Source organism: Vulpes lagopus, chromosome 8 (genome assembly GCF_018345385.1).
Source record: "Vulpes lagopus strain Blue_001 chromosome 8, ASM1834538v1, whole genome shotgun sequence".
In the NCBI taxonomy this organism is placed as follows: domain Eukaryota; kingdom Metazoa; phylum Chordata; class Mammalia; order Carnivora; family Canidae; genus Vulpes; species Vulpes lagopus.
Genome location: NC_054831.1, coordinates 69,187,239 through 69,208,625, shown reverse-complemented (window position 1 = coordinate 69,208,625; position 21,387 = coordinate 69,187,239). Strand labels below are relative to the sequence as shown.

The window sequence follows — 21,387 nt, the reverse complement described above, 5'->3', positions numbered from 1 at the left end:
ACGCTTCCGTTCTATCTAAAATACTGAGAATTTACCTGAGGTACAGTTGCATGGATGGGAATATTCCTGACCTAGTTTTCTGACTATGATCTATAGGCCAATAAACTCCTTCAACAATGGAATGTAATATCCCTGACTGCAAAAGACACTTACTGTCACATGCTCACTGTAGCAGGATGGATGAGCTTCCAGCCTTAGGTTGTTAAAAGTCAGAGTGATCCTCCTTCCTTCCTGCACCATGATCCTCCACTCACAGACCCGGCTGTGAGGATTTGGGTTTGGGTAGTTGGGAGAAGTAAACGTTCCAGTAGGGCCCTGTAGCTCCCCACCACATGCTGAAGGGGAAGAAATAAAAAAAAAAAAAAAACCTTCCAATTCAATCAAAATGATACCTTCCACAAGAAGTGTTCTCCAAAGTATTTTCTTTAATATCCTACTAGACAAAATGATTGCTCTTATTTATCACTATATGCATATGAGGACTTATAGAGAATGTTTATATTCATTTCTTGTCTCTAATACTGAATATTTAATCCATGATTCCATGGATGACAGTTCATCCACTGGCAGTCCTGTTATAATCGTAGCCCAAGAAATATGAAAGAACAATAGGTGGAGTAATCCCAAGAGTCAGAAGACTCAGAAGATGAGAGTAATTATCCAGTTTTTTCAGATAAAATCTGTATTTCACTAGTGTCAGGACATTTGAAAGGTTGATTCTGATGGCTGTGGGGCTATTGGACTGGCTTTTTTTTTTTAAGATTTTATTTATTTATTCATAGAGACACAGAGAGAGAGAGAGGCAGAGACACAGGCAGAGAGAGAATAGGCAGAGAGAGAAGCAGGCTCCATATAGGGAGCCCGATGTGGGACTCGATCCTGGGTCTCCAGGATCACACCCTGGGCTGCAGGCAGCACTAAACCGCTGCGCCACCGGGGCTGCCCTGGACTGCTTTCTTAAGATATGTAAGCATATAGCTCTCATCCCATAATATTTTCCAAGCACTAGTTCCTTTCTTTGGTAGCCTGGATTACAGTTGTGATTTTTCTTTACTGATGTGACTATATGGTTAATGTCTGCCTCTCAACTAAAGTGGAAGGTCCAAGAAGATAAGGGTCATTGTTTTTTTCTACAACTATTGTAACACCAATGCCTCACACAGTGCCTAGCCAATGTAGGTGCTCAATTTATACACACACACACATTTTATATATATATATATATATATATATATATATATATATATATATAATAGACATATATATAGACATATATATAGACATATATATAGACATATATATATATATATATATATATATATATATATATATGTAATTTTCTTTAATGGATCAGTGAACTTACCTTCCATGCTGGATTCAAACCGTAGTCTAAATCCTGAGGCAGTAACAGAACCATCTGTGACAAACCTGACCAAAGCGACATTGCTAGAAGTGTCTATGCTGTCAGGAATGATGTTTCCACAGTATCTGCCCAATAAATTTCCTGCGAGAAGCAAATAACTAAGTATGTATATATCCAGGTGATTGATTTTTTTTCACCTCTACTTGAGGTGCTCTACAAGTACAAAGAAAATAATAAAAGACGAGACTCTGCCAAAAAGAAAAGCTAACCTCTATTAAGAAAAGCAGGGAAAACATGAATAAAATCAACATATTCATATATATAAAGATGTGTGACAAAAGCTGTAACCAATTAGGGCAAGGACATCTCACACAATGAGGGAGCTAATTTGGTTAGAAATGATTCCAGGCAACAGAGTGATGAGTGTCCAACTCATGCATAACCCTCTCTCTCCTTACCTACCAGGATGCTCCTCAAATAACTAACTGCATATGACACTGGAAAGTCTCAACAGGAAGAGGATGCCTTCTCAATACAGTGCTCTCTCGGTGTGATCTATAAGGTAAAACTATATAATGACACCTGGGGCTGTAGACACCCACCGATTATGAGTAGACTCCAGGGAGAGAAAAGCTGGCACTGCCCAGACATGACTGAACTTCTATACAAAGGACAAATGTCATTTTGCCTTTCTTGAGATAAGGACACTTCAGAAGCTGAATAAGTATGCAGAAAAATAAACACCCCCAAAAGACAGCAGACATACTGACCAGAGGTATGATTTTCCCAGATCTCCACAAAGTCTTTTTCACAGCCAGAGGAATTCTGAAGGTGAAAATCTTCAAAATGGATGGTGAGATAGTGACCTGAGGGACCCTTGAGATGCCACTCACAGAATGAGTTGTCTCTATATGGAAGTGTTGGATATCCGCTGCTTTCAATGACACCACTTTGCCCTGTCACTCTTCCCCCACACTGGGCTGCAGAAAAGAGCAATATTCTGTTACGGGGGATTTGTCTTTAAAAAAAAAATTTAACTAGCACATTCAAAACTTTTAGGTGCCAACTGAATATAAATTCACATTTTAAAAATTCTGAAAATGTTTAGTGTTCCCCTTATTTGAAATCAACTATTGATAAAAAGAGAAACAATACCACAAGTCCAGTCCAATAATGAGAAATGGAAACTGACTGGCATATTCTGTAACATCACATTAATCCTCTCAGGATGTAAGAACTATTAGTTGCAAGGAAGTTTTATTCCAAGAACCAACTGATAGATTGATAGGGCCTGCCTACCACCCTGTGTCTGCGATCCTGAAGACTGAGGGTCTGCTCAGCTGGAAGGGGTACAGTGTGTGATTAGCGATACCTGCCCTTACTGGTTTAACTATCAAATGAATATTTCACTGCAGTAACTGGTATCTCAGGGCCTGGCAAATTACTACTCAATTCTTTTTTTATCAGCTGGATGTGATAGTTAGATTGAATTATGTACAATTTCCCTTGGGCTATAAAATGACCTATGGTATAGGTTTAATGTTGTTACTAGTAGGCTTTCCAACTTTTTGGTCATATTAAATATGTTTGGTCAGTGTTCAGACCCATCAGATACTAGATTCTATGTAATTATGGCCATAATACAGTAAATCTTCAGTATGCATGTGTATTGCTCATTTTTTAAAGTAAGGAAGTCAAAGCACTAAGGAGACATACTTGTTCTTATCTAGTGACTGACTTGGCATTAGAGACTTAGGGGAAAAACATTATCCACTAATGATGAGTTCAAAGTTACTGTTCTAAATATAGTTATTTGATTATATTTGAATAGTAAACACTTTTACCAGTTAAGGTGATACTATAGAGATTTCATGATAAGAGAAAGAAACAAAAATTTAATTGAATACATTTTCATAAACAAGTCAGGAAAATACAAAATATTCAGGTTTATTAAAAAGAGTGGTTTGAAATGGAAACCAAAATAAAATTTTAAATTGATAAATGACTTTGGTTTTAAACATTTACATCCCCTAATTATCTCTATCACTAAGACGATCATTAAAATTAGGCAGATAGAAAAACTTCTCTAAAAATGGTATGATTTTTAAAAGTTTTATGATAACTAGTCTGTCAGAACTTTCTTATTAAATACAAAAAATGTTACCTATTGCATACTTGATCTTGAACCCCACCTGAGTGGAGCTGTTGTCAGATCGGAACCTCAAATACATCACCTCTCCTGAGGACAACTGACTGCTGGGCAAAGATCTCCCACAGAGCTTGGCAAGTAATGGTGCATTTGAATCAACCCCATCACGCAACTCAAGGTAATTGGATACACAGCTAAAGTAGAAAGAACATTCAGTTTAATATATAAAGTCAGTCACTTTGACATATGTTAAAAATTTAGACTTCACTAACTTTCTCTAAGAGCAATATTAAATCATAATTTTTGTAGAAGACACTATGACAGTTATTTTAAGTGGTGTGTCACTTCAGAATCTACATAATATTTTTCTAATCGTACATTCTTTGGTTAGTAGCTCAAAAAGGCAGGTTTTACATGTACCGCATCAAAAAATGTTTACTTGTCTTCCCTCTATATTCTGTATTTATTTTATAAAGATAAAAGTCATTCTCAAATTAATGCCCAGGAATCTTAAAAAACAAACAAACAAACAAGTATTTTGTCTCACAGGATCATAGGGCACATTTCACATGACAAGGACAAACTCTCTTGACAGCTCTGCCACCCAGGCTAATGGAAAGTCTATGAAGGAATTTTCTGTGTCCATAAAGTGTGCAAGTATTTACCCAATATTTCTGAAGAAAGTCAATCAGCCAATTAATACTTACTGAGTGGCACAGCGGCATTATATGAGGTGCCCATAAACAGGAAAAGTTCTTGTACCTGAATTTTGTACCATACACATATTCTTGCAAATGCATACATACTTTTGTTAAACAAAGAAAAATTCAGGTGTTGTTCTGTTTTTTCCTGTCATTGTAGTTATTCTCTTTGTGTTCAACAGTAAGACTTAGTCCCTGGTTTGTAATCCCTTAAGAATTCTCATTAAAGACAGACTGGGAAATTGTCCTGTACTTGCTTTAGTCCTTTCTCAGACACTGGTGATCTAGTGTCACGTAACACGAATTTCCATTTGTTAAACAGATATTTTATTATTTATGACATGGAGTATGAGGCTGGGAAAATATTCATCTACCAGAGACACTATATTTTTCCTGTGAGAGGAAGAGCGGATAACATAAATCTCAAACAGCCATCCTCAGTGTCTCTTGGAGGATGTGTGTGGTGTCAGGAGGGCCAGCAACTGTGTACATAATCTGCTAAGCTCATAAGAGAGTGGCTAGTGGGCAATGTTTTCAGACTCTAGGTGTAATGCATGTCCTATGCTGGATTCCTGGATTTCCTATGCTGAAAAAAGCAGAGAAAAAATTATTCTCAAAATAACAGCTAAAGAATATTAGCTCTGAGTAGGAGAAAAGTGAAATATGGAGGTGACCTACTTGGGTGTTTCTTCAATATTGAATTGATCTTCAAACTGCACCCTTATGAGCTTTCCAGGAGGAGCAGCTACGAGCCAATTACAATCAGCATGCTGGGGGTAATTGTTAGGGTGGCCAGGGGAGGTCACATATCCCGCAGAATTCACATCGTGGATGTAGATATTGCCCCCACAGGCTATTGAGAAACACAATTCAATCAATCAACAGTCTGGAAAAGAGGATGCAATGCCACTATTTTTTTTTTGTGCTGTCTTATGTTGTTGTTGTTGTTGTTGTTGTTTTAACTGAAACATAGTTGACACTTAATGTCACATTAGTTTTAGGTGTACAACATAGTGATTTGATACATCGACATGATTTCACTTATATGTGGAATCTAAAAAACACAAACAAACATACAAAAAGCAGAGACAGACCCATAAAATAAATACAGAGAACAAACCAGAGGTTGCCAAAGGAGAGGGCTTTGGGGGGATGAGCCAGATGGGTGAAGGGAAGTGGGAGGTCCAGGCTTCCAGTCAAGGATTGAATGAGTTGAATGAGTCATCGAGATAAAAGGTACAGCATAGGAAGTACAGCCAACTGTATTGTAAGAGCCTTGTATGGAGCAGATGGTGGCTACACCTGTGGTGAGCACAGCATAACGTCTAGACTTCCCACTGTTATTTTTTAAAGTCTCTTTATCTGTATTTCCAATCTCAATTTCCTTTCATCTGGATTTATCCTCCTTTTCTTTTTAAGCAAATAGATTCTGGATTTGCTATTGGGGGAGCTACCAAATGTGCCACTTCTTAATTTGCTCAACCGCAAATTCTCTTAGAAGAGAATTCTCTTTTCCTTAAAGCCAACAAAATGCTTATGGTGCACAGTGCATGCAGTAGAACATGATGGAAGCATTAATACACATTCGCCACGTAGACAAGCACGTGAATACAGTAAGGCTTATACTTCCCCACTGACAGGGCAGTTGAATAGAAAGACACAGAGCTGGGATCTTGAAGTTTAAAAGATGAAGCAGATATATATTTGCACAACTCTGTGGGCATTCACTCATTATGTTCCTTCAGGATTCAGATGCATTTGAAGAGCAAGAGATGACTGGCATGAGAGGATTTTTTAGCCAGTTTCTGGAAGAAGATAAATGAGCTTTTTAAACCTCTTTTCTAAAAAACCAAAGTATGTAAAAATACTTTCTTTTTACTAATGAACATTTTCTGGCAATCTCAGCAAACAATCCAGGCCAGAGTAAACTAGGTACTTACAATAGCGATGAAATTAACCTGGTAAGTTAGTTTCACGGATATGTGAATCTGCTGAACTCCACTCACATTTATTTCTGCTGTCATTCACTCAGGTTTGGTCCTCTCCTGAATTTTGCCATCACCCAGAATTCTTCCCGTCTCTGAACCCCTAAACTGCAGAATCTTCTGACTGCCTTCCACCCCCTTGCTCTTGGCCTTTCCTTTAGACTCAGCTTGGAAAAATCTATTTTCACCACTGCCTGCAATTCAAACCATGTGTCGAAATCAATGCCTCCAAATGCATGCTCCCGACTCTCAACACTGCGGAGCAACCCTGCTTTCTCACCAAATATCACAGCTATGCCCTCAACCCTTATTCTCCCTACTCATTCTTGAGCCTCAGCAGCTACTTGGAGCTCTCCTTTAGAGCGTGATGGAAGAAATCAGGTGAGAATACTCCCTCAACCTATTACCACCCTTAAGAAATTTATCTGCATCTCTGCCTCCTTTATCATCCCCTTGCACACTGTCTTCCTGTAGATCGGGTTGGTCTCCCACTCCACTCTCTCCTCAGTTCCCCTTACCCTGTGCTCACTGGCTCTCTCCCTCCCTGTCTACTCCCCTCCCCGCCCCTTGCTCCTTTTACCTTTCCACACCTTACATGCCCAAGTCAGCAACAGTCATTTTCTCTGTTCTCCCTGCCCTCTCTCCTCCTTCCCACTTCACTTTGCAGCCCCATCAAAGCACTCTTGTTCCCTTGTCCACAGTTGTGGACTCAAGCATCTTTTTATTTTACATCCACAGCATTTAACCTGGTTGATCATGTCTCTCTCTTCTTTCCATTTCTGTTATCCAGCTGCTTGGACACTGAGCTCTCCTTCTCCTTTGATCTCTCACACCATTCCTCCTTTGGTCCCTGGGTACCTCTTTCCAGGTGTTTACCAGAAACTGGAAGTTTGTACCTCTGTATCTCTATTACTGATTTTCACCCATTCTCCTCCGCCTCCTCTCTGGCAACCACCAGTTTATTCTTTATATTTAAGAGTCTGTGTGTCTGTCTGTTTGTTTAGATTCGAAATATAAGTGAAATCACATGGTACTTGTCTTTCTATGACAGGCTTATTTCCCTTAGCAGAAAAATCTCTAGGTCCATCCATGTTGTCACAAATGGCAAGATTTCATTCTGTTTTCAAGGCTGAATAACACTCCGTTGTGTGTGTGTGTGTGTGTGTGTGTGTGTGTATATACATATATATACATCTTCTTTATCCACTCATCTACCAATGGACAAGAGGTTTTGATATCAAAAGCATTTGGAGTCTAATAGTAAAGGCAGAAAGATGGGGAGGAGGTAATGGCCTTACACAAAAAGAGGTCCCCAAAGGAATAAAAGAGTCATAACATTTACAAATAAACCCTTAGAGGTTGCCTGGGTGGCTCAGTAGGCTAAGCATCTGACTTCAGCTCAGGACATGATCTCAGGGTCCTGGAATAGATCCCTGCATCAGGCTCTCTGCTCTGTGGGGAGTCTGCTTCTCCCTCTCCCTCTGCCCTTCCCCACCATTCATGCTCTCTCTCTCTCTCTCTCTCTCTCTCCCTGGTAAATAAATAAAATCTTAAAAAATATATTGCTCTAAAAAAACCCAACAAACAAACCTTTAGTGTATCTGAATTACCATAAATACTGACTTTAAAAAAGTAATTTAAAAAAAGGTATTTTAAGACTAACTCAAGACTCCATTATGGGAAAGTAGAGTTCTCTGGGATGGACTGAAGTCTACTCACTAGACACAAGGCACTGTTACTCTACAAAGCCTACTCTTCAGTGCCAAGTGAAGTTCGGCCCACACAGGATTCAGCAGCTGAGTTCAGCACAGAGATAGAGAGGGACCACAAACTCTCAACCTATAAAGTAATGGTGCTGGTATCCATAGAGCTGTCTCAAGGTTCCTTCTAAGTGCCAGAGCTGTATGTAGCAGGAAGTAGCAGAAGTACATTCCCTATAATCATGGAACCTACTTAAATTATTAGATGATTTTCTGTGTCATCTGGTAGACCCTTATTTCTTCTCCCCTTCCAAAATAAAGAAATTATGCTGACATTTGAAAATCTCATATTTTGGAGAATATACAATATAATATATGGTTTTATTTAGATTAACATATTTTTTAAATATACCAAGGAATCTGAGTCAAGGTCATATGATTATCCTGAAATCTATATTACCTAATTTTGTGGAAAAGCAAAGATTTATTTTCTACTACTTTCTCTTTTGAAACTATGCTTATTTACTTATTTATTCAATTAAACATTATACAAAAATAAATGTCACAAATTAAGTCATTATGGTAGAATTAAATATAATTATAATCAAGTGTAATCAAGTAAGAGTAATTAAGTAAAGATCACCAGTGTAATATATAATTAAAGGGGTAATAACAGAATCAGAGGAATATGTGTTCATTTTAAATGAAAGCATACAAATGATTATAAAACAATGTGATTATCATTCTTGTGATGTTTCCATTATGGAATATAACTTATAATTAGACATTTTATAGCAGAAAGGACTAAGAAATTTCAGGGTATCCTTAAGACCAGTTTAATTTATAGTCATGGAGAATTTTACTTTGTTCATTCTCTTGATTAAGTAGACTTGGAAAAATCCACACCTCATTTTACTTATCTGTAGAATGGGAATGTTGCCTTCCTTAAAAAGCAGTCATGATGAAATAATGAATGTATCAAGCATATAGTAAGTATCTGAAAACAGGCAGCTATTCTTGTTATTACTCTGAGTTTACAAAAGAAAACTTTACATATTTTTTCCTCACATCTATTTAAACAAGGAAGACCAAGCAACTGCAGGAAAAGTACAGGTATTATTCTCTGTGAAAATACTTACCTAAACTCTTTGCCTCATATTTGATCTTAAATCCTTGTCCTCCATTACTACCATCAGAAATAAACTGAACAAACATTTGGTTATCTGAGGTGAACAGAGTGGATGAAGGATGACTGCCACAAAAATGACCATTTCTTCCGTGGGGTCCCAAGGGTGGGGAATAGATATCAGGTCCATTTTTCAGCTAGGAACATGAATTAAAATTGCATAAATTCCTTCATACTGAGAGACATGGAGCAGTCAATTCATATCAATTTATGTCCCAGGAGAAAAGAATCATCATTTCATTTTTTTGAATGAAGTCTGCAAAGATAATAATCATAAATGTAGCAAGCATGACCTACCACCAAGTAATCTCCCTGGCTGCAAGAAGAGTCTCCACTTGGAATCTGGAAAGGCTGTTCAAAATGCACAGCAATGGTCAGACCACTCTGAACCAGGACGTGCCAAGAGCAGTTGAGGTTGGGACTGTAGGTCTCTGGATACTGAGGAGATGTGATAATCCCTCTGTCTGCATGTAAATATCCACCACAACCTTTTCAAGAAGAAACAAAGATATCTATTTATGTGACATTTACGGTGGGATTTTTATGCTTTCCTGTTTTTCTTGGGGATTTTTAAAGTGTAGGCAATTGAAATGTGGTTCGAAACTAACTGGGACCAAAGTATCAGAATGATTATCCCAAGGAGCATTTGTTGAACATACATGACAAGGGTACTCATTTTGTGGTTTTTCCTAAGATCGGGATATACAAATAAGCAATAGAGACAAATTACTCACTTTCAGAGGCTTACTTTAGAGATGAGTAAGACAAAAATTAACATATATATAACAAGTGGGATGAGGATAAGTTCTATGAGGAAAAGTGAATGCAGAGAGGGAGAATGGTATAGTATTGTCTGGGAAAGCTAGAGAAGGCCACATTGTTACAGTACCACCTGAACAGACCTGAAGAAATGAGAGATCAAGCCATATGGCTTTGTGAGAGAAGAGCGTTCCAGTTCAGAAAGCAGGTGGTGTAAAGGCTTGAGTGGTACATCATGTAAGTCAGAGTTAATGAGGCACAGTGAGTATTCCCAAAGGGATCAGGGCTAGGTCATGCAGGAAACTGAAAGGACTTATTTTAAGTAAGAGGAAGATATTCAAGGATTTTGATCATCAGAATGGTACTATCTGACTTAGATTTTAAAAAGCATCATTCTGTCTGCAATACCTAAACTGTAAGGGGGGTGGGCAGGGAAAAGCACAAGCAGGGTGTCCAATAAGGAAGTGGCCACCAGAGTCCAGGGAGAGAGGATAGGGCCTGGGCTTGGGATGGTTGGGGTCTAGACGTATTGGGAAGGTAGAATCATGTGATCTGTTGATGGTCAGGAGGTAGGGTTAGGCGGTAGGGTGAAAGAAAGAGAAGGAACAAGAATGATGTCAAGAGTTTTGGCTTCAGCAACTATAAAGAATGTACTTTCCATTTATTAAGATCGTAAAGAGTATGGAATAAACAGGTATGGAGGGTGGAAGGGAGTGGGAAGCAAGAGTTCAAGTTTCACATGTAAAAATGGAAATACCTTCTAGACATGCAGCTGCCAAGCATGTAGGAGTGTGCGTGCACACACACACACACACACACACACCACACATATACATATATACGTGCACACATCCATCTGTGGTACACATGTACGAGAGAGACAGAGAGAGAGACAGAGAGAGAGAGAAGAGAGAGGATGGAGGGAGCAGGCTCAACGAGGAAGTGCAGCAAGTTCACTCAACTATTTAACTCACAGGTGGAAATTTATCTTAGGTCTGTCTCACATCAAACCCCATTATCTTCAACCACTATTCAGCCCACCTCCCTGAACATGAAGAAGATAATTTATCTTCCATTGCTCCCTACTCTATACAAGATATATATAGTAGTGCAGGAAGTATTAAATAAATTTTTAATGTCTATAGTGAGAGTCTACTTCAAAATTATGCTTTTTGGTTAAAAGCATGAGAATCTTTAAATGTCCCATATTCCACGGACTACTTCTTTCATTTTAATCCGGGTTTGGCTTTAAAGTTACTATTGGACTTCCCGTTTTATCAAATTTTGAATATCTTGATCATACTGCACATAATCCTTCCCACATATTGTGCACATTCTGACTCATCAAACTCATATTTCAAGAGAAACAAACTCTTCCTGCCAACCCTCAAATGAATGATTCAAGAGATTTCTGAAGATATCTTTTGTATTACTTTGTTTATTTCTTAGACTGAAGCTTACTCTGACTTATTGTCCCTTTGATGTGTTATGGATAAGTGCTATCCAGTTCTGTTCTAACTGAAATCCTCAACTAGGCTGAAAAATTGTTTTAAGGATCTCAGTCATATGCATGAACTGAGAACACACCATGAACGCACCTCTCAGGGTGGGGGCATCTGCCCCACCCAGAGACCCAAAGCCAGGTAATCCTTTTGTACAACTCAGCCACAGTGTTTTGGATCAGACTCAGTACCTGACATAAGGATAGCCATCCAGAGGCAGAACAAAGACTCACGTGAAAAATAAGCAGAGTATTTTAGGGAAAGAATGAGAGAAAGAGAGGTGATATGACATGACATTAAAAAAAAAAAAAAAAGAAACCCAAAACATATTACTTTTGTGAAAGGATGCATTAAAACCGGCTCCGGTTACGCTGAAGTCTGAGGTGAACCGGATGAACATGTACTCTCCAGTAGACCGGATGGGTCCGGGGATCTCTCTGCCACAGAGAACTGCTAGCTGTGGGGCCAGGTTGCTATCTCCTATGCCAAAGAAAGGAAATGTCAGCAGGAAAATACACTCTCTTCAGAGTCTCCTCCACCATCATTTGCAACCCAGACAAAGCAGCTTATATGTTTTTTTCAGGACATCACCATTCCTAGAAGATAATGAGATTCTCAAATACAAGGACACTCTAGGGGTTACATCATTCTGGCTTCTGGCTCCAGCTCCTAATCACGCTGCCTACTTTTTCTTTACCCTTGATGTTAAAGTCTCCTTTGACAGTCCCCACTGTCTTCCTCAAAATTGGGTAACAGTTGTTCCTGGCACTAAAACTCAAAATCAGAGTATATAGGAGTTGGGAAGTGATGGAGGAGCAGTGCCAAAGTGTATGTTAGAGACTCAGCTAAATTACTCTGATCGCTGAAGGTCAGATGTCGAAAGGAGAAGAAAGATTGATTCTTCAGCCTCAGATCCTATGCTAATGTTGTAAGGTCATTTGCCAAGATGTGTGCAACTTGTGTAGGCAGAGGGTTTTTAAGTTGTGACTGTGGTTTTTTTGTGGGTTTTTAAGACTTTTCATTTGTTTGATGCTGTTTATTCTTTTTTACTATTAAAAGAACACACTTATGTCCACCTGTGTGAAGGATGAAAAAAGACAGTTTCAGTAAGTGTGCCCTCCAGGGAGAGATGCAAAGGATGACCATGTCACCTCATGGTTCTTCTTCCTTTTTACTGCTCTTGAATATAAGCAACTTGGAACAAAGCCGCAATCAAAGCCAGAATGGAGCAAAAGAACATTATAAAATATTTGGATTCCTTGTCTGAGAAAATGCATGTTTTTTTTCCTCCTTCTAAGGAAAATAATTAATAAACTTCAAGCTTATAAAAACCAAAAATAGAATATGAGACATGAGGAAATTTGCCCCTTTAATGCAACCAGCAAAGTGAATCCCTTTGACGCCAACCACCTAAAACTCACTCATTATTACCTACTCCAGAGAATAAGGTATTGTCTGGGATGACAAATGCAATGGCATAGCTATAAATAGGAGATGCTAGAAAGGTGTTCTTTCTGACCTCTGGAAATTTTTGTTTTTTTACAATTCAAAAGTTTCTCTCTGTAACTCCTTTTCCTTTTGTTATCTTTGCCATGCAATTTTGCTACACATTTCACTGCAATTTTTTTTTACTTATTTTCTAATTGTCTATATCACAAAAATTTGAAGTTTATTACATATTATTATTATATCATAGGTGCATATTTTCTCTATTAGTGAGACCAGGTAGGGTCTACTGATTTTTATTTCTTTTCTAAACTCCACGTCAGACTGTCTGATTAGACAATGCTTATCTCTAAACAATTACTTATTGACTACCTAACTGATGAGTTGGGAGATAACCCAATAATCACAAGATGGTTTGTTTCTCCCCTCAGTATCTATAATAAATACTGAGGCATTTCTAGGATCTTCTATAACTTCACCATATGGATTGTAGCAGGGATGAACCCAATCTTTAAGGAGGGGGGAAAATCAAAGGTAAAGAACCAGGAGTATAGGGTAGTCTGGTGACTCTCTTTCTAGTCCAAACTCCTCATTTTAGAGATGTGGAAACTGAGGTCCAGGATTACCAGTAGCTGATATTTATCAAGCAATTATTATTACCACTTGAGTGCTTTACATGTAACATCAGACTGTATCTTCACAGTAATGCTACTAGCTACTAGTAAAAATACTAGACTCAGGTATTTTTATCACCCCAATTTTGTAAACTGGAAATAGTGTTAGGGAAGATATATAACTTGCCCAAAGGCACAGAATATAGAAGTCAACAAGGATTTAAAACCCTTGAGAAGTAGCTCCAGATGTTCAAACTTTGTTATTAAGTGATTTCTCTAGGATCACAAAAAAAGTATGTTTTATATCTGTAAATAGATAAAAGGATTACTGATTCATGGACACAATTATTATTTTGCTTTCCCCCCATTTTCTCTGCTTTTTTTTTAACTTTTTCTAGGGTCAATGCAGTTTCACAGGACCTCAATTTGGGGGAATCTTCGGTATATAAAACTTATTGGTACATGGTCTAGAAAAAACTGATTCAGTAGTGAATCATCACAATCCTGTAAAATGAAGAAGCAGGTGGGAGAGTGACTCAAGTCTCCCACGAAGGCTACAGGGCTCTCTCTGGGGGTAGCCCAGGGATGTCACAGCTAGCCGGGAACCAAGGGCCATGAGCTGAAGGCCTGTGATGACTGACCAATTGTACAAGTGGCCTGAAAGTATTATTGCTTGTGGTCACTGGTTTTAGATATTTGCTTCAGAATGTGATATGCTCCTGCTACTTAGAAGCAAAAACACTGGCTGAATGAAGAACGAACAATTGAAGTGGGACTTGAAATTTCATGTCTTCTAAATGTAGACTAATCACTGTCAAATGAACAAAATACCCGCCAACGGCCACATAGTCGGCACCCAATAGCTACTTCTTGAATGAGTAAAGAAACATATGAGGAGCTAATGAGCCTATTCAGCCCCTCCTTATGTTGTGAATAAAAATCTCTTTGGATACACCACACTCCAATTTAAAACACTGTTATTGTTTGGGCATGTAAGTGAATTTGCTAAGCTCCCAAAGCTCTACATCTCAGCAAGAACACCTCCAATCTATAAAGAGTTCATCATGAAAACTATTTTAGAAATAGCTCTAGCAAAGTAAACTGAAATCTAAATTAAACAATTCTGAATTCCATATCTATAAAATGCCAGGACTTCTGCTAGAGAATTTTGCATTTATTATGTTCCCTGATACAACAACTCCAAGAAGTAGATATTGGTCTCTTTTTCACAGACAATTAAAACAGATATGGAGCCATTTAGTATTTAGTGCAAGGTGGCACAGAAGAAGAAGAAAGTAACTCCCTGGCTTCAGGCTTCTAAGAAAAATTATTGGTGGAATGAAAAGCAGCTTGATAGAAAGTGAATTTCCTTCATCACTGGAGTTACCTACCAAAGATACTTTTTAAAGTTTCTACTAGATTCTGAACACTCAGAATATGTGTGCAAGAACACACTCATCTTATCATATGAAAAATTTAAAATTTTAATATCTACAGAAGTACCTTGATAGTGAAAGGATGATAAATTCTCTGAGCAATGTGCTAATTGCTTATGGTTGACAGGAAAAGGGGGGGAAAAGTTAAGATTTATCATCTCATTTTGTTCGTATGATGGATTTGAGTCTTAGCCTCCAGCCTCTACAGAAGGAAAATAAAGTACTTCTCCCATTTCCTAACTGTATTCCATGAAAATCTAGGGTTGAGGGGATAAGGGAGATAAGACCTTGCATACTAGTAACCTATGGACCAAAAGCAAATACACGTTTGGTCCACAAAATGCTCTGAAGCATTTTTCATTAATTTCCAAAATCTAGGGATTAGGATATTCATAGAAAATTCTTTATCTTTCACATCCTTTAGAAAATAGGAAGCTAAAGAACACTGAGCCTGCCTTCCTAGTAGCTGCCCCTCTAACTGTTCTCTTTTAACACTTTTCTAGTTATGTTCCCTGTGGTCTAGGCAGGCGTGAGAGGTAGCAATGTCTTTATCATGGCAGGTAGTGGTTCTCAAACTTTAGAGACCATCATTATCACCTAGAGGCAGGCGAACAAGGGTCAGGCTAGTGAAGCACTCACATCACGGGCAACATTCAAGGTGAGGGGGGGGCAAAGATAAAATCAAGATAAATAATACTTTAGTGCAATGTTTTAAAAATTAATATTTAACATCAAATGGTCAAAATATGAACAGTTTAAATGAAGGTAGGCTCTAACCCTGCAGTTTGCACAATCCTGTCTTACCTTCCTCACCCTAAACATGGCCCTGCCTGGAAGGCTTTTAAAACCACAGATCTAGGCCCTATCCTGAGAGTTTCTACTTTAGTAGGGCTGGGGCATGGGCTAAAAGATTTGCATTTTTAACAAGTTTCCAGGAGGCACTGATTTTGCCCATCTGGGGACCTCACTATGAAAAACTGATCAGAGGATAGGACTGCCCTCTTCTCCAGACATATGAATTGCAAAGCACAATTTTGTACATGTTGCATATTAGCAAGATGCTTCTCCCTCACTCATTGCATAGCAACGCCACACCTGGGAATAGAGGAAAAGATGAAAAATGTTTGCCCTTAATTCTACTAGTCTACCCAGAGATTCAGTAGACACAGAGAATTGAATGTATTGCAACTATATATACTTTTTCATACTTAGATCTTAAAGTCATAGGTATAAAATGCCAAAATCTATCTCTAAAGATTTTCCATGAAGCAGCAGCATCTGGAAACTCAGACCATTACTTCCTACTGAAGCCAAAGCTAGTGCTTTTTCTTAGGGGTGCAATGCTGTCCCTGACATCATACATGCATGACTTTGCTACAGGAAATTTAATACTTTCCTCACATTCTTTAGAAACTGTCACCAGTTCTGGTATTGGATGCCTTCATTGACCATAACGTCTGAGAACTTCCACACAAAACAGATGGAGGCAGTAAACAAGCAGTATTATAATTCAACGTAACTAAATATATTTTAGGGCTGAAACTTGGTAGGTTTTTTTTGTTTTGTTTAAAAGTTTCTCACCGTCTCTGATCACAAGTTTGTCATAGTCACAGGTTCTCTGAGCTTCAATGTCCAGGGAAAGGATGTTGAGTTCCACAGTAGAATCTGGGGCCTGAATAAGCCAAGTACAGTCAGCGCTGTTACTGTAGCTTTCTGGCCAGCCTGGGGAGAAGAGAAAGACTGGCGCATCTCCTGTCCTCAGGAAGCCACCACAAGCACCTGCCAGAGGAAACACCAACAGTTATGAAATACGTCCAATGGAAATGAATCTAGCATGTTCTAGGCCATCCTGAACCTAAACAACCAATTAAAACAGTTCTCAAAGAAATCTAGAAATATTTTATTAAACTTGCTGACTCACACAGCTGCAATTTCTGTTAATTTATTTTTTGTGTAAGAAAAACACACTGTATTCTGCTTTTTTCATCATAGTTTTGCCACATGGTCCATTTATTGATTAGGGTCTGTTATTTGTTAAGCATAAGTTAGTTCATGTAAAAGACTCTATTATGATTATATTATTATCATTATTTATGTTTCCTCTAGAATTTAATCTTTACTTTTTCAGCATAGCTATTCAGCATGTAAGTTATATCTGGACAACTTTAAAATAATTTTCAATTTGTTAAACTGTACAAGAGCCTTAATTTCTTACTCAATTTGTTTAAAATTAGCTTTAATGAACTGGTATGTATATCTCATAAACTCATCCTTTTAAAATATATAAATCAGTGGATTTTAGTATATTCACAAAGTTCTGTAACCATCATTTTAGATGGTTTTTAAGAACATTTTCATCATTCCAAAATATATTTTATACCCATTACCACTGATAGCCTGTTTTCACTCTACCATGGTCTATGGGAACCAATGGTCAACTTTCTGTCTTTGCCTATGGATTTACCTGTTCTTGACCCTTCTTGTAAATATAATTATACAAAATGTGATCAGCTTTTGTGCCTAGTTTCATTTACTTAGCATCATGTTTTAAAACATGATGTATTCCAGCAAGCATTACATCACTACTTCTTTCATTTTCCTTCATTTGTTCCTTTCCTTCTTTCAAGGCTGACTAGTATTCCACTGTATAAATATACTGCATTAAGTTCTATCAGTTGTTTGATATTTGGAGTGTTTCTGCTTTTTCACTATCATGAATAATGCTTCTATGGATATTCAATGTGTACATTTTCGTGTGGACATAATGTTTGCAATGCCAATAGGTATATGACTAGGAATTTAATTGCTGGATCATATGGTAAGCCTGTGTTTCAATTTTTGAGGAATTGCTAAACTGTTTTCCAAAATGGTTATATCTTTTTATATTCTTACCAGCAATCACAAGATTACAATTTCTCCACATCCTTGCCAACACTCATTATTGTTTATCTCATTGATTAGAACCTAGTATTAAGTATATATTTTCTAGTATACCACTTTAATTTACTTGTTCTTCTTTTACTATATATTTTTAAGTTATTTTCTCAGTGGTTTTCCTGGGATTATAATTAGCATCCAATATGAAACAATGTAGTTTGGACTAATACTAATTTAGTTTGAATAGTAAATAAAACTTTGCTCTAAAAGAATTCCATTCCAACTCTCTCATCCTTAGATGCTATTATTGCCATAAAAATTGTATATTTAGGAGTGCCTGGGTAGCTGAGTTGGTTAAGTATCTGCCTTCAGCTCAGGTATGGTTTCAGGGTCCTGGAATCAAGGCCCACATCAGGCTGTCTGCTCAGCAGTGAGTCTGCTTCTCCTTCTTCTTCTCCCTCTCCCTTTATGGTCTCTCTCTCTCTCTCTCTCAAATAAATAAAATCTCTTTAAAAAATATATATTTAAACTTTACAAACCCATCAATATAGTTTTATAGTCATTGCTTTATGTAGTTGTCTTTAAATCAGCAGAAGAGGGCAGCCCGGGTGGCTCAGTGGTTTAGTGCTGCCTTCAGCCCAGGGTATGATCCTGGAGACCCAGGATTGAGTCCCGCATCAGGCTCCCTGCATGGAGCCTGCTTCTCCCTCTGCCTGTGTCTCTGCCTCCCTCTCTCTATGTGGGTCTCTCACAAATAAATAAATCTTTAAAAAAATAAATAAAATAAAATAAATCAGCAGAAGAAAAGATCTACAAACAAAAATACATTTATAAAATCTTTATATTTGTTTATGTAGTTATCTTACTGTTTAGCAGTAGTGAAGACATGCTATGGTACTTTCATTTCAACCTGAAAGCCTTCCACTAGAATTTCTTGTACAGTAAATCTGCTAACAAATTCTCTCAATTTTCATTTTTCTGGAGTATTTTAATTTCTACTTAGTTTGGAGGATACATTTGCTAGATATACATTTTTAATCAAGTCTTTTCATTTCAACACTTTAAAATGTCACTCCATTGCCTTCTGGCCTTCATGGACTCTGATAAGAAGGAGGTATTAAACTCATTGAAGACTCTTTGTATTCGATAGGTTGGTTTCTCTTGGTCCTTTGAAGATGATCACTTTTTCTCCAGCTTTGATATTTTGTGATGTATATGGGTGTGGACTTTAGTGGGTTTATCCTATTTCAAATTTAATGGGATTCTTGGATGTGTAGACTAATATTTTCTTATCAAATTTGAGAAGTATTCAGACACTATTTTTTCAAATATTCTTTGTCCCTCTCTCTCTCTCCCTCCTCTTCTGGGATTCTCATTTTCACATATGTTAGTGTCATTGATAGTTTCTGAGCTCTGTACAATTTTTTTAATCTTTCTCACAGACAGGCTAATCTCAATTGACCTATATTCAAGTTCACTGATTCTTTCTTCTTCCTGTTGAAATCTGTCCTTGAACTCCTCCAAGGATTTTTTTTGGGGTTTTTTTTTAATTAATTTCTATTACTTTACTGATATTTTTTCCTTAGTTATACATTATTCCCATATTTCCCTTTAATTGTTTAGACATGGTTCCTTATAACTTTTTAACATATTTGTGACACCTAGTTTAAAGTCTTTGTGTGTTGGGATATGCCTATAAGGCTGTAGCAGGCAGTTTACAACTCTACCTTAGACTGCACGTCCTGCTTACACAGATCCTTAAGATCAAATGGAGGTGAGAGATTAGGGCCCTCTCGCATCTTTTCCTGGACATGTGCACAACCCTGCACACGTGTGTGGCTTTCTAGATTCCTGGAGATATGTAAGAGTTTTCCAAAGCTCCATAGGATATCTCATTCCCCAGATTTTTCCTTTTACAGTTTTCTTCAGTCTCTTGTTAGCTGCAACTGGTATCACTGAGACATGCAATTGTGATGTTAAACAACTGCCATTGCTTGTTTTCCACAAACACACTGGGGATAGAGCTACTGGCACAGAGCAACCTCTGTAGCAGGTCAAATGGAGACAAGTCCTGAGAATGGACCTCTTCTAGGAAGTTGCCAGATAGTCAGATAATAGTGATTCCTTAGGAATAGGATTTTTTTTTTTTTTTTTTTTTTTATAGCTCCAAACCTGTCCTACCCCTTCCAATAGTTGCTAGACGGCTGGTCTTCATAGCTACCATAGTTGTGAGGATACCAAAAGGCAACTGCAAAGCTGAGGCAAGAGGAGAGAGGGAGAATCAAGATGCCAGAAAGCTGACTGTTTCAACTGAGATTCAGCATCATCCTTGAATAAATAAATAGGCTTTAGATTGTAGCAAGCTTTGATTAATTTTCAGAGTTCTCAAAAGTTGATTTTGGCAATTTTGACAATGTTCTCATTGTTTTTACACAGGAATGGATTTCCAGTGACCCTTACTCCATCATTCCAGGGGTTTATGACTTTTATATCAGTACATGTTTGAATTTTACTAAGACCACCAGGAAGTAAGTGTAAAATTTTACAAGACGAGGTCCTAATTCCTGAATCCTATTACTACATAGGCTATAGAACTAAGAAAAAAACAAAGAGACAAATGAAAGCAATTTTCAAATGAAAGATCTATTATTCAGTATCTTCAAATGTTAAGATTTTCCTTATGAGAAATACTTCTTACCCTAAATTTATAAAAGGCAGCTGTTCACACTAACTGACTTTGAGTCATTAATCTTTTTGGTCAAATATTCATTTTTCCTCATTTCCAAACACATGGTGAAACTACTTTGCCTTATACTTTTGTGGTCAAATGAAGCCTTTTGACCAGTTTGAGTTAATGGCTTATGAACAAAACGACTGTGTCACTTTTAGGATGAACACTTTTACACTAAGATGTCCCAGAGTTCTCTTTCTCCTGCCATGATCATAGTCAATGTCCCAGACAACATCAGGTTCGGCAGCCTGGGTTATGGGATGATACTGATGACAAGGCACCTAGTTAATCCAAAAGGAAGGCATAGCACAAACCAGAAGGAAACTTTATTATTTTTCAGCAACTCAGAATTTGGGATTGTTTATTACTACAGCATAACTGAACATCTCCTGAGTGATAGACACTGACTAATGTTTTCCTATTTGGCATGTTTAACTTCCTTCAGATGATCCTAATCCACATTAAGCTCAGTTTCCTTTATTTTCTTCTGCCTCTACCTCCTGCTTTGTCATTAAATAATTTAATTACTATATTATTATTTAACTGATACATGAATGGTTATTTTCCCCAATTATTTTTAAGCTCCTGGAGAGTTGAGATCATATCTTTGTTTCTTTACTTAGTCATCTTGGTATATCTATAACAAATCCCCAATAAAAATTTATTGAATTAAACTAAGTGTATGTATGCATAAGAAATGCTAATGGTACAATGTTCAACATGTTAATATATTTTAAAATGTTAAGTTTTTTCTTTTAGTTTTAATGAATCTTTCAGGATGTGATCTAGATAACAGTAAATTATAAAATTCTCGTACCTTCATATTTTCCCCTTCCCTTGTTCTTGATTAAGGAAAATGAGATTTATATTATATTTGCTCATACACTTAAATCATATAATTACAGAGTATGAGTATGAGAAGGAAATTTGCCATTTTT

The 21,387-nt window shown here is 37.4% G+C and overlaps 1 protein-coding gene across 1 annotated transcript in view; it reads right to left on the bottom strand.

Annotated features, from left to right (window-relative positions):
• The window catches only part of CUBN (cubilin), a 258,922-nt gene that overhangs the window by 81,222 nt on the left and 156,313 nt on the right, over positions 1–21,387 (bottom strand). The window contains exons 40-48 of the mRNA XM_041765335.1: positions 16,423–16,620; positions 11,679–11,825; positions 9,382–9,572; positions 9,038–9,221; positions 4,892–5,066; positions 3,528–3,706; positions 2,134–2,343; positions 1,364–1,504; positions 154–335 (exon numbers count right to left, since the gene is read on the bottom strand). Of these exons, the coding sequence (XP_041621269.1) occupies positions 154–335; positions 1,364–1,504; positions 2,134–2,343; positions 3,528–3,706; positions 4,892–5,066; positions 9,038–9,221; positions 9,382–9,572; positions 11,679–11,825; positions 16,423–16,620 (1,607 nt within the window). The remainder of the gene's footprint in view (positions 1–153; positions 336–1,363; positions 1,505–2,133; positions 2,344–3,527; positions 3,707–4,891; positions 5,067–9,037; positions 9,222–9,381; positions 9,573–11,678; positions 11,826–16,422; positions 16,621–21,387) is intronic.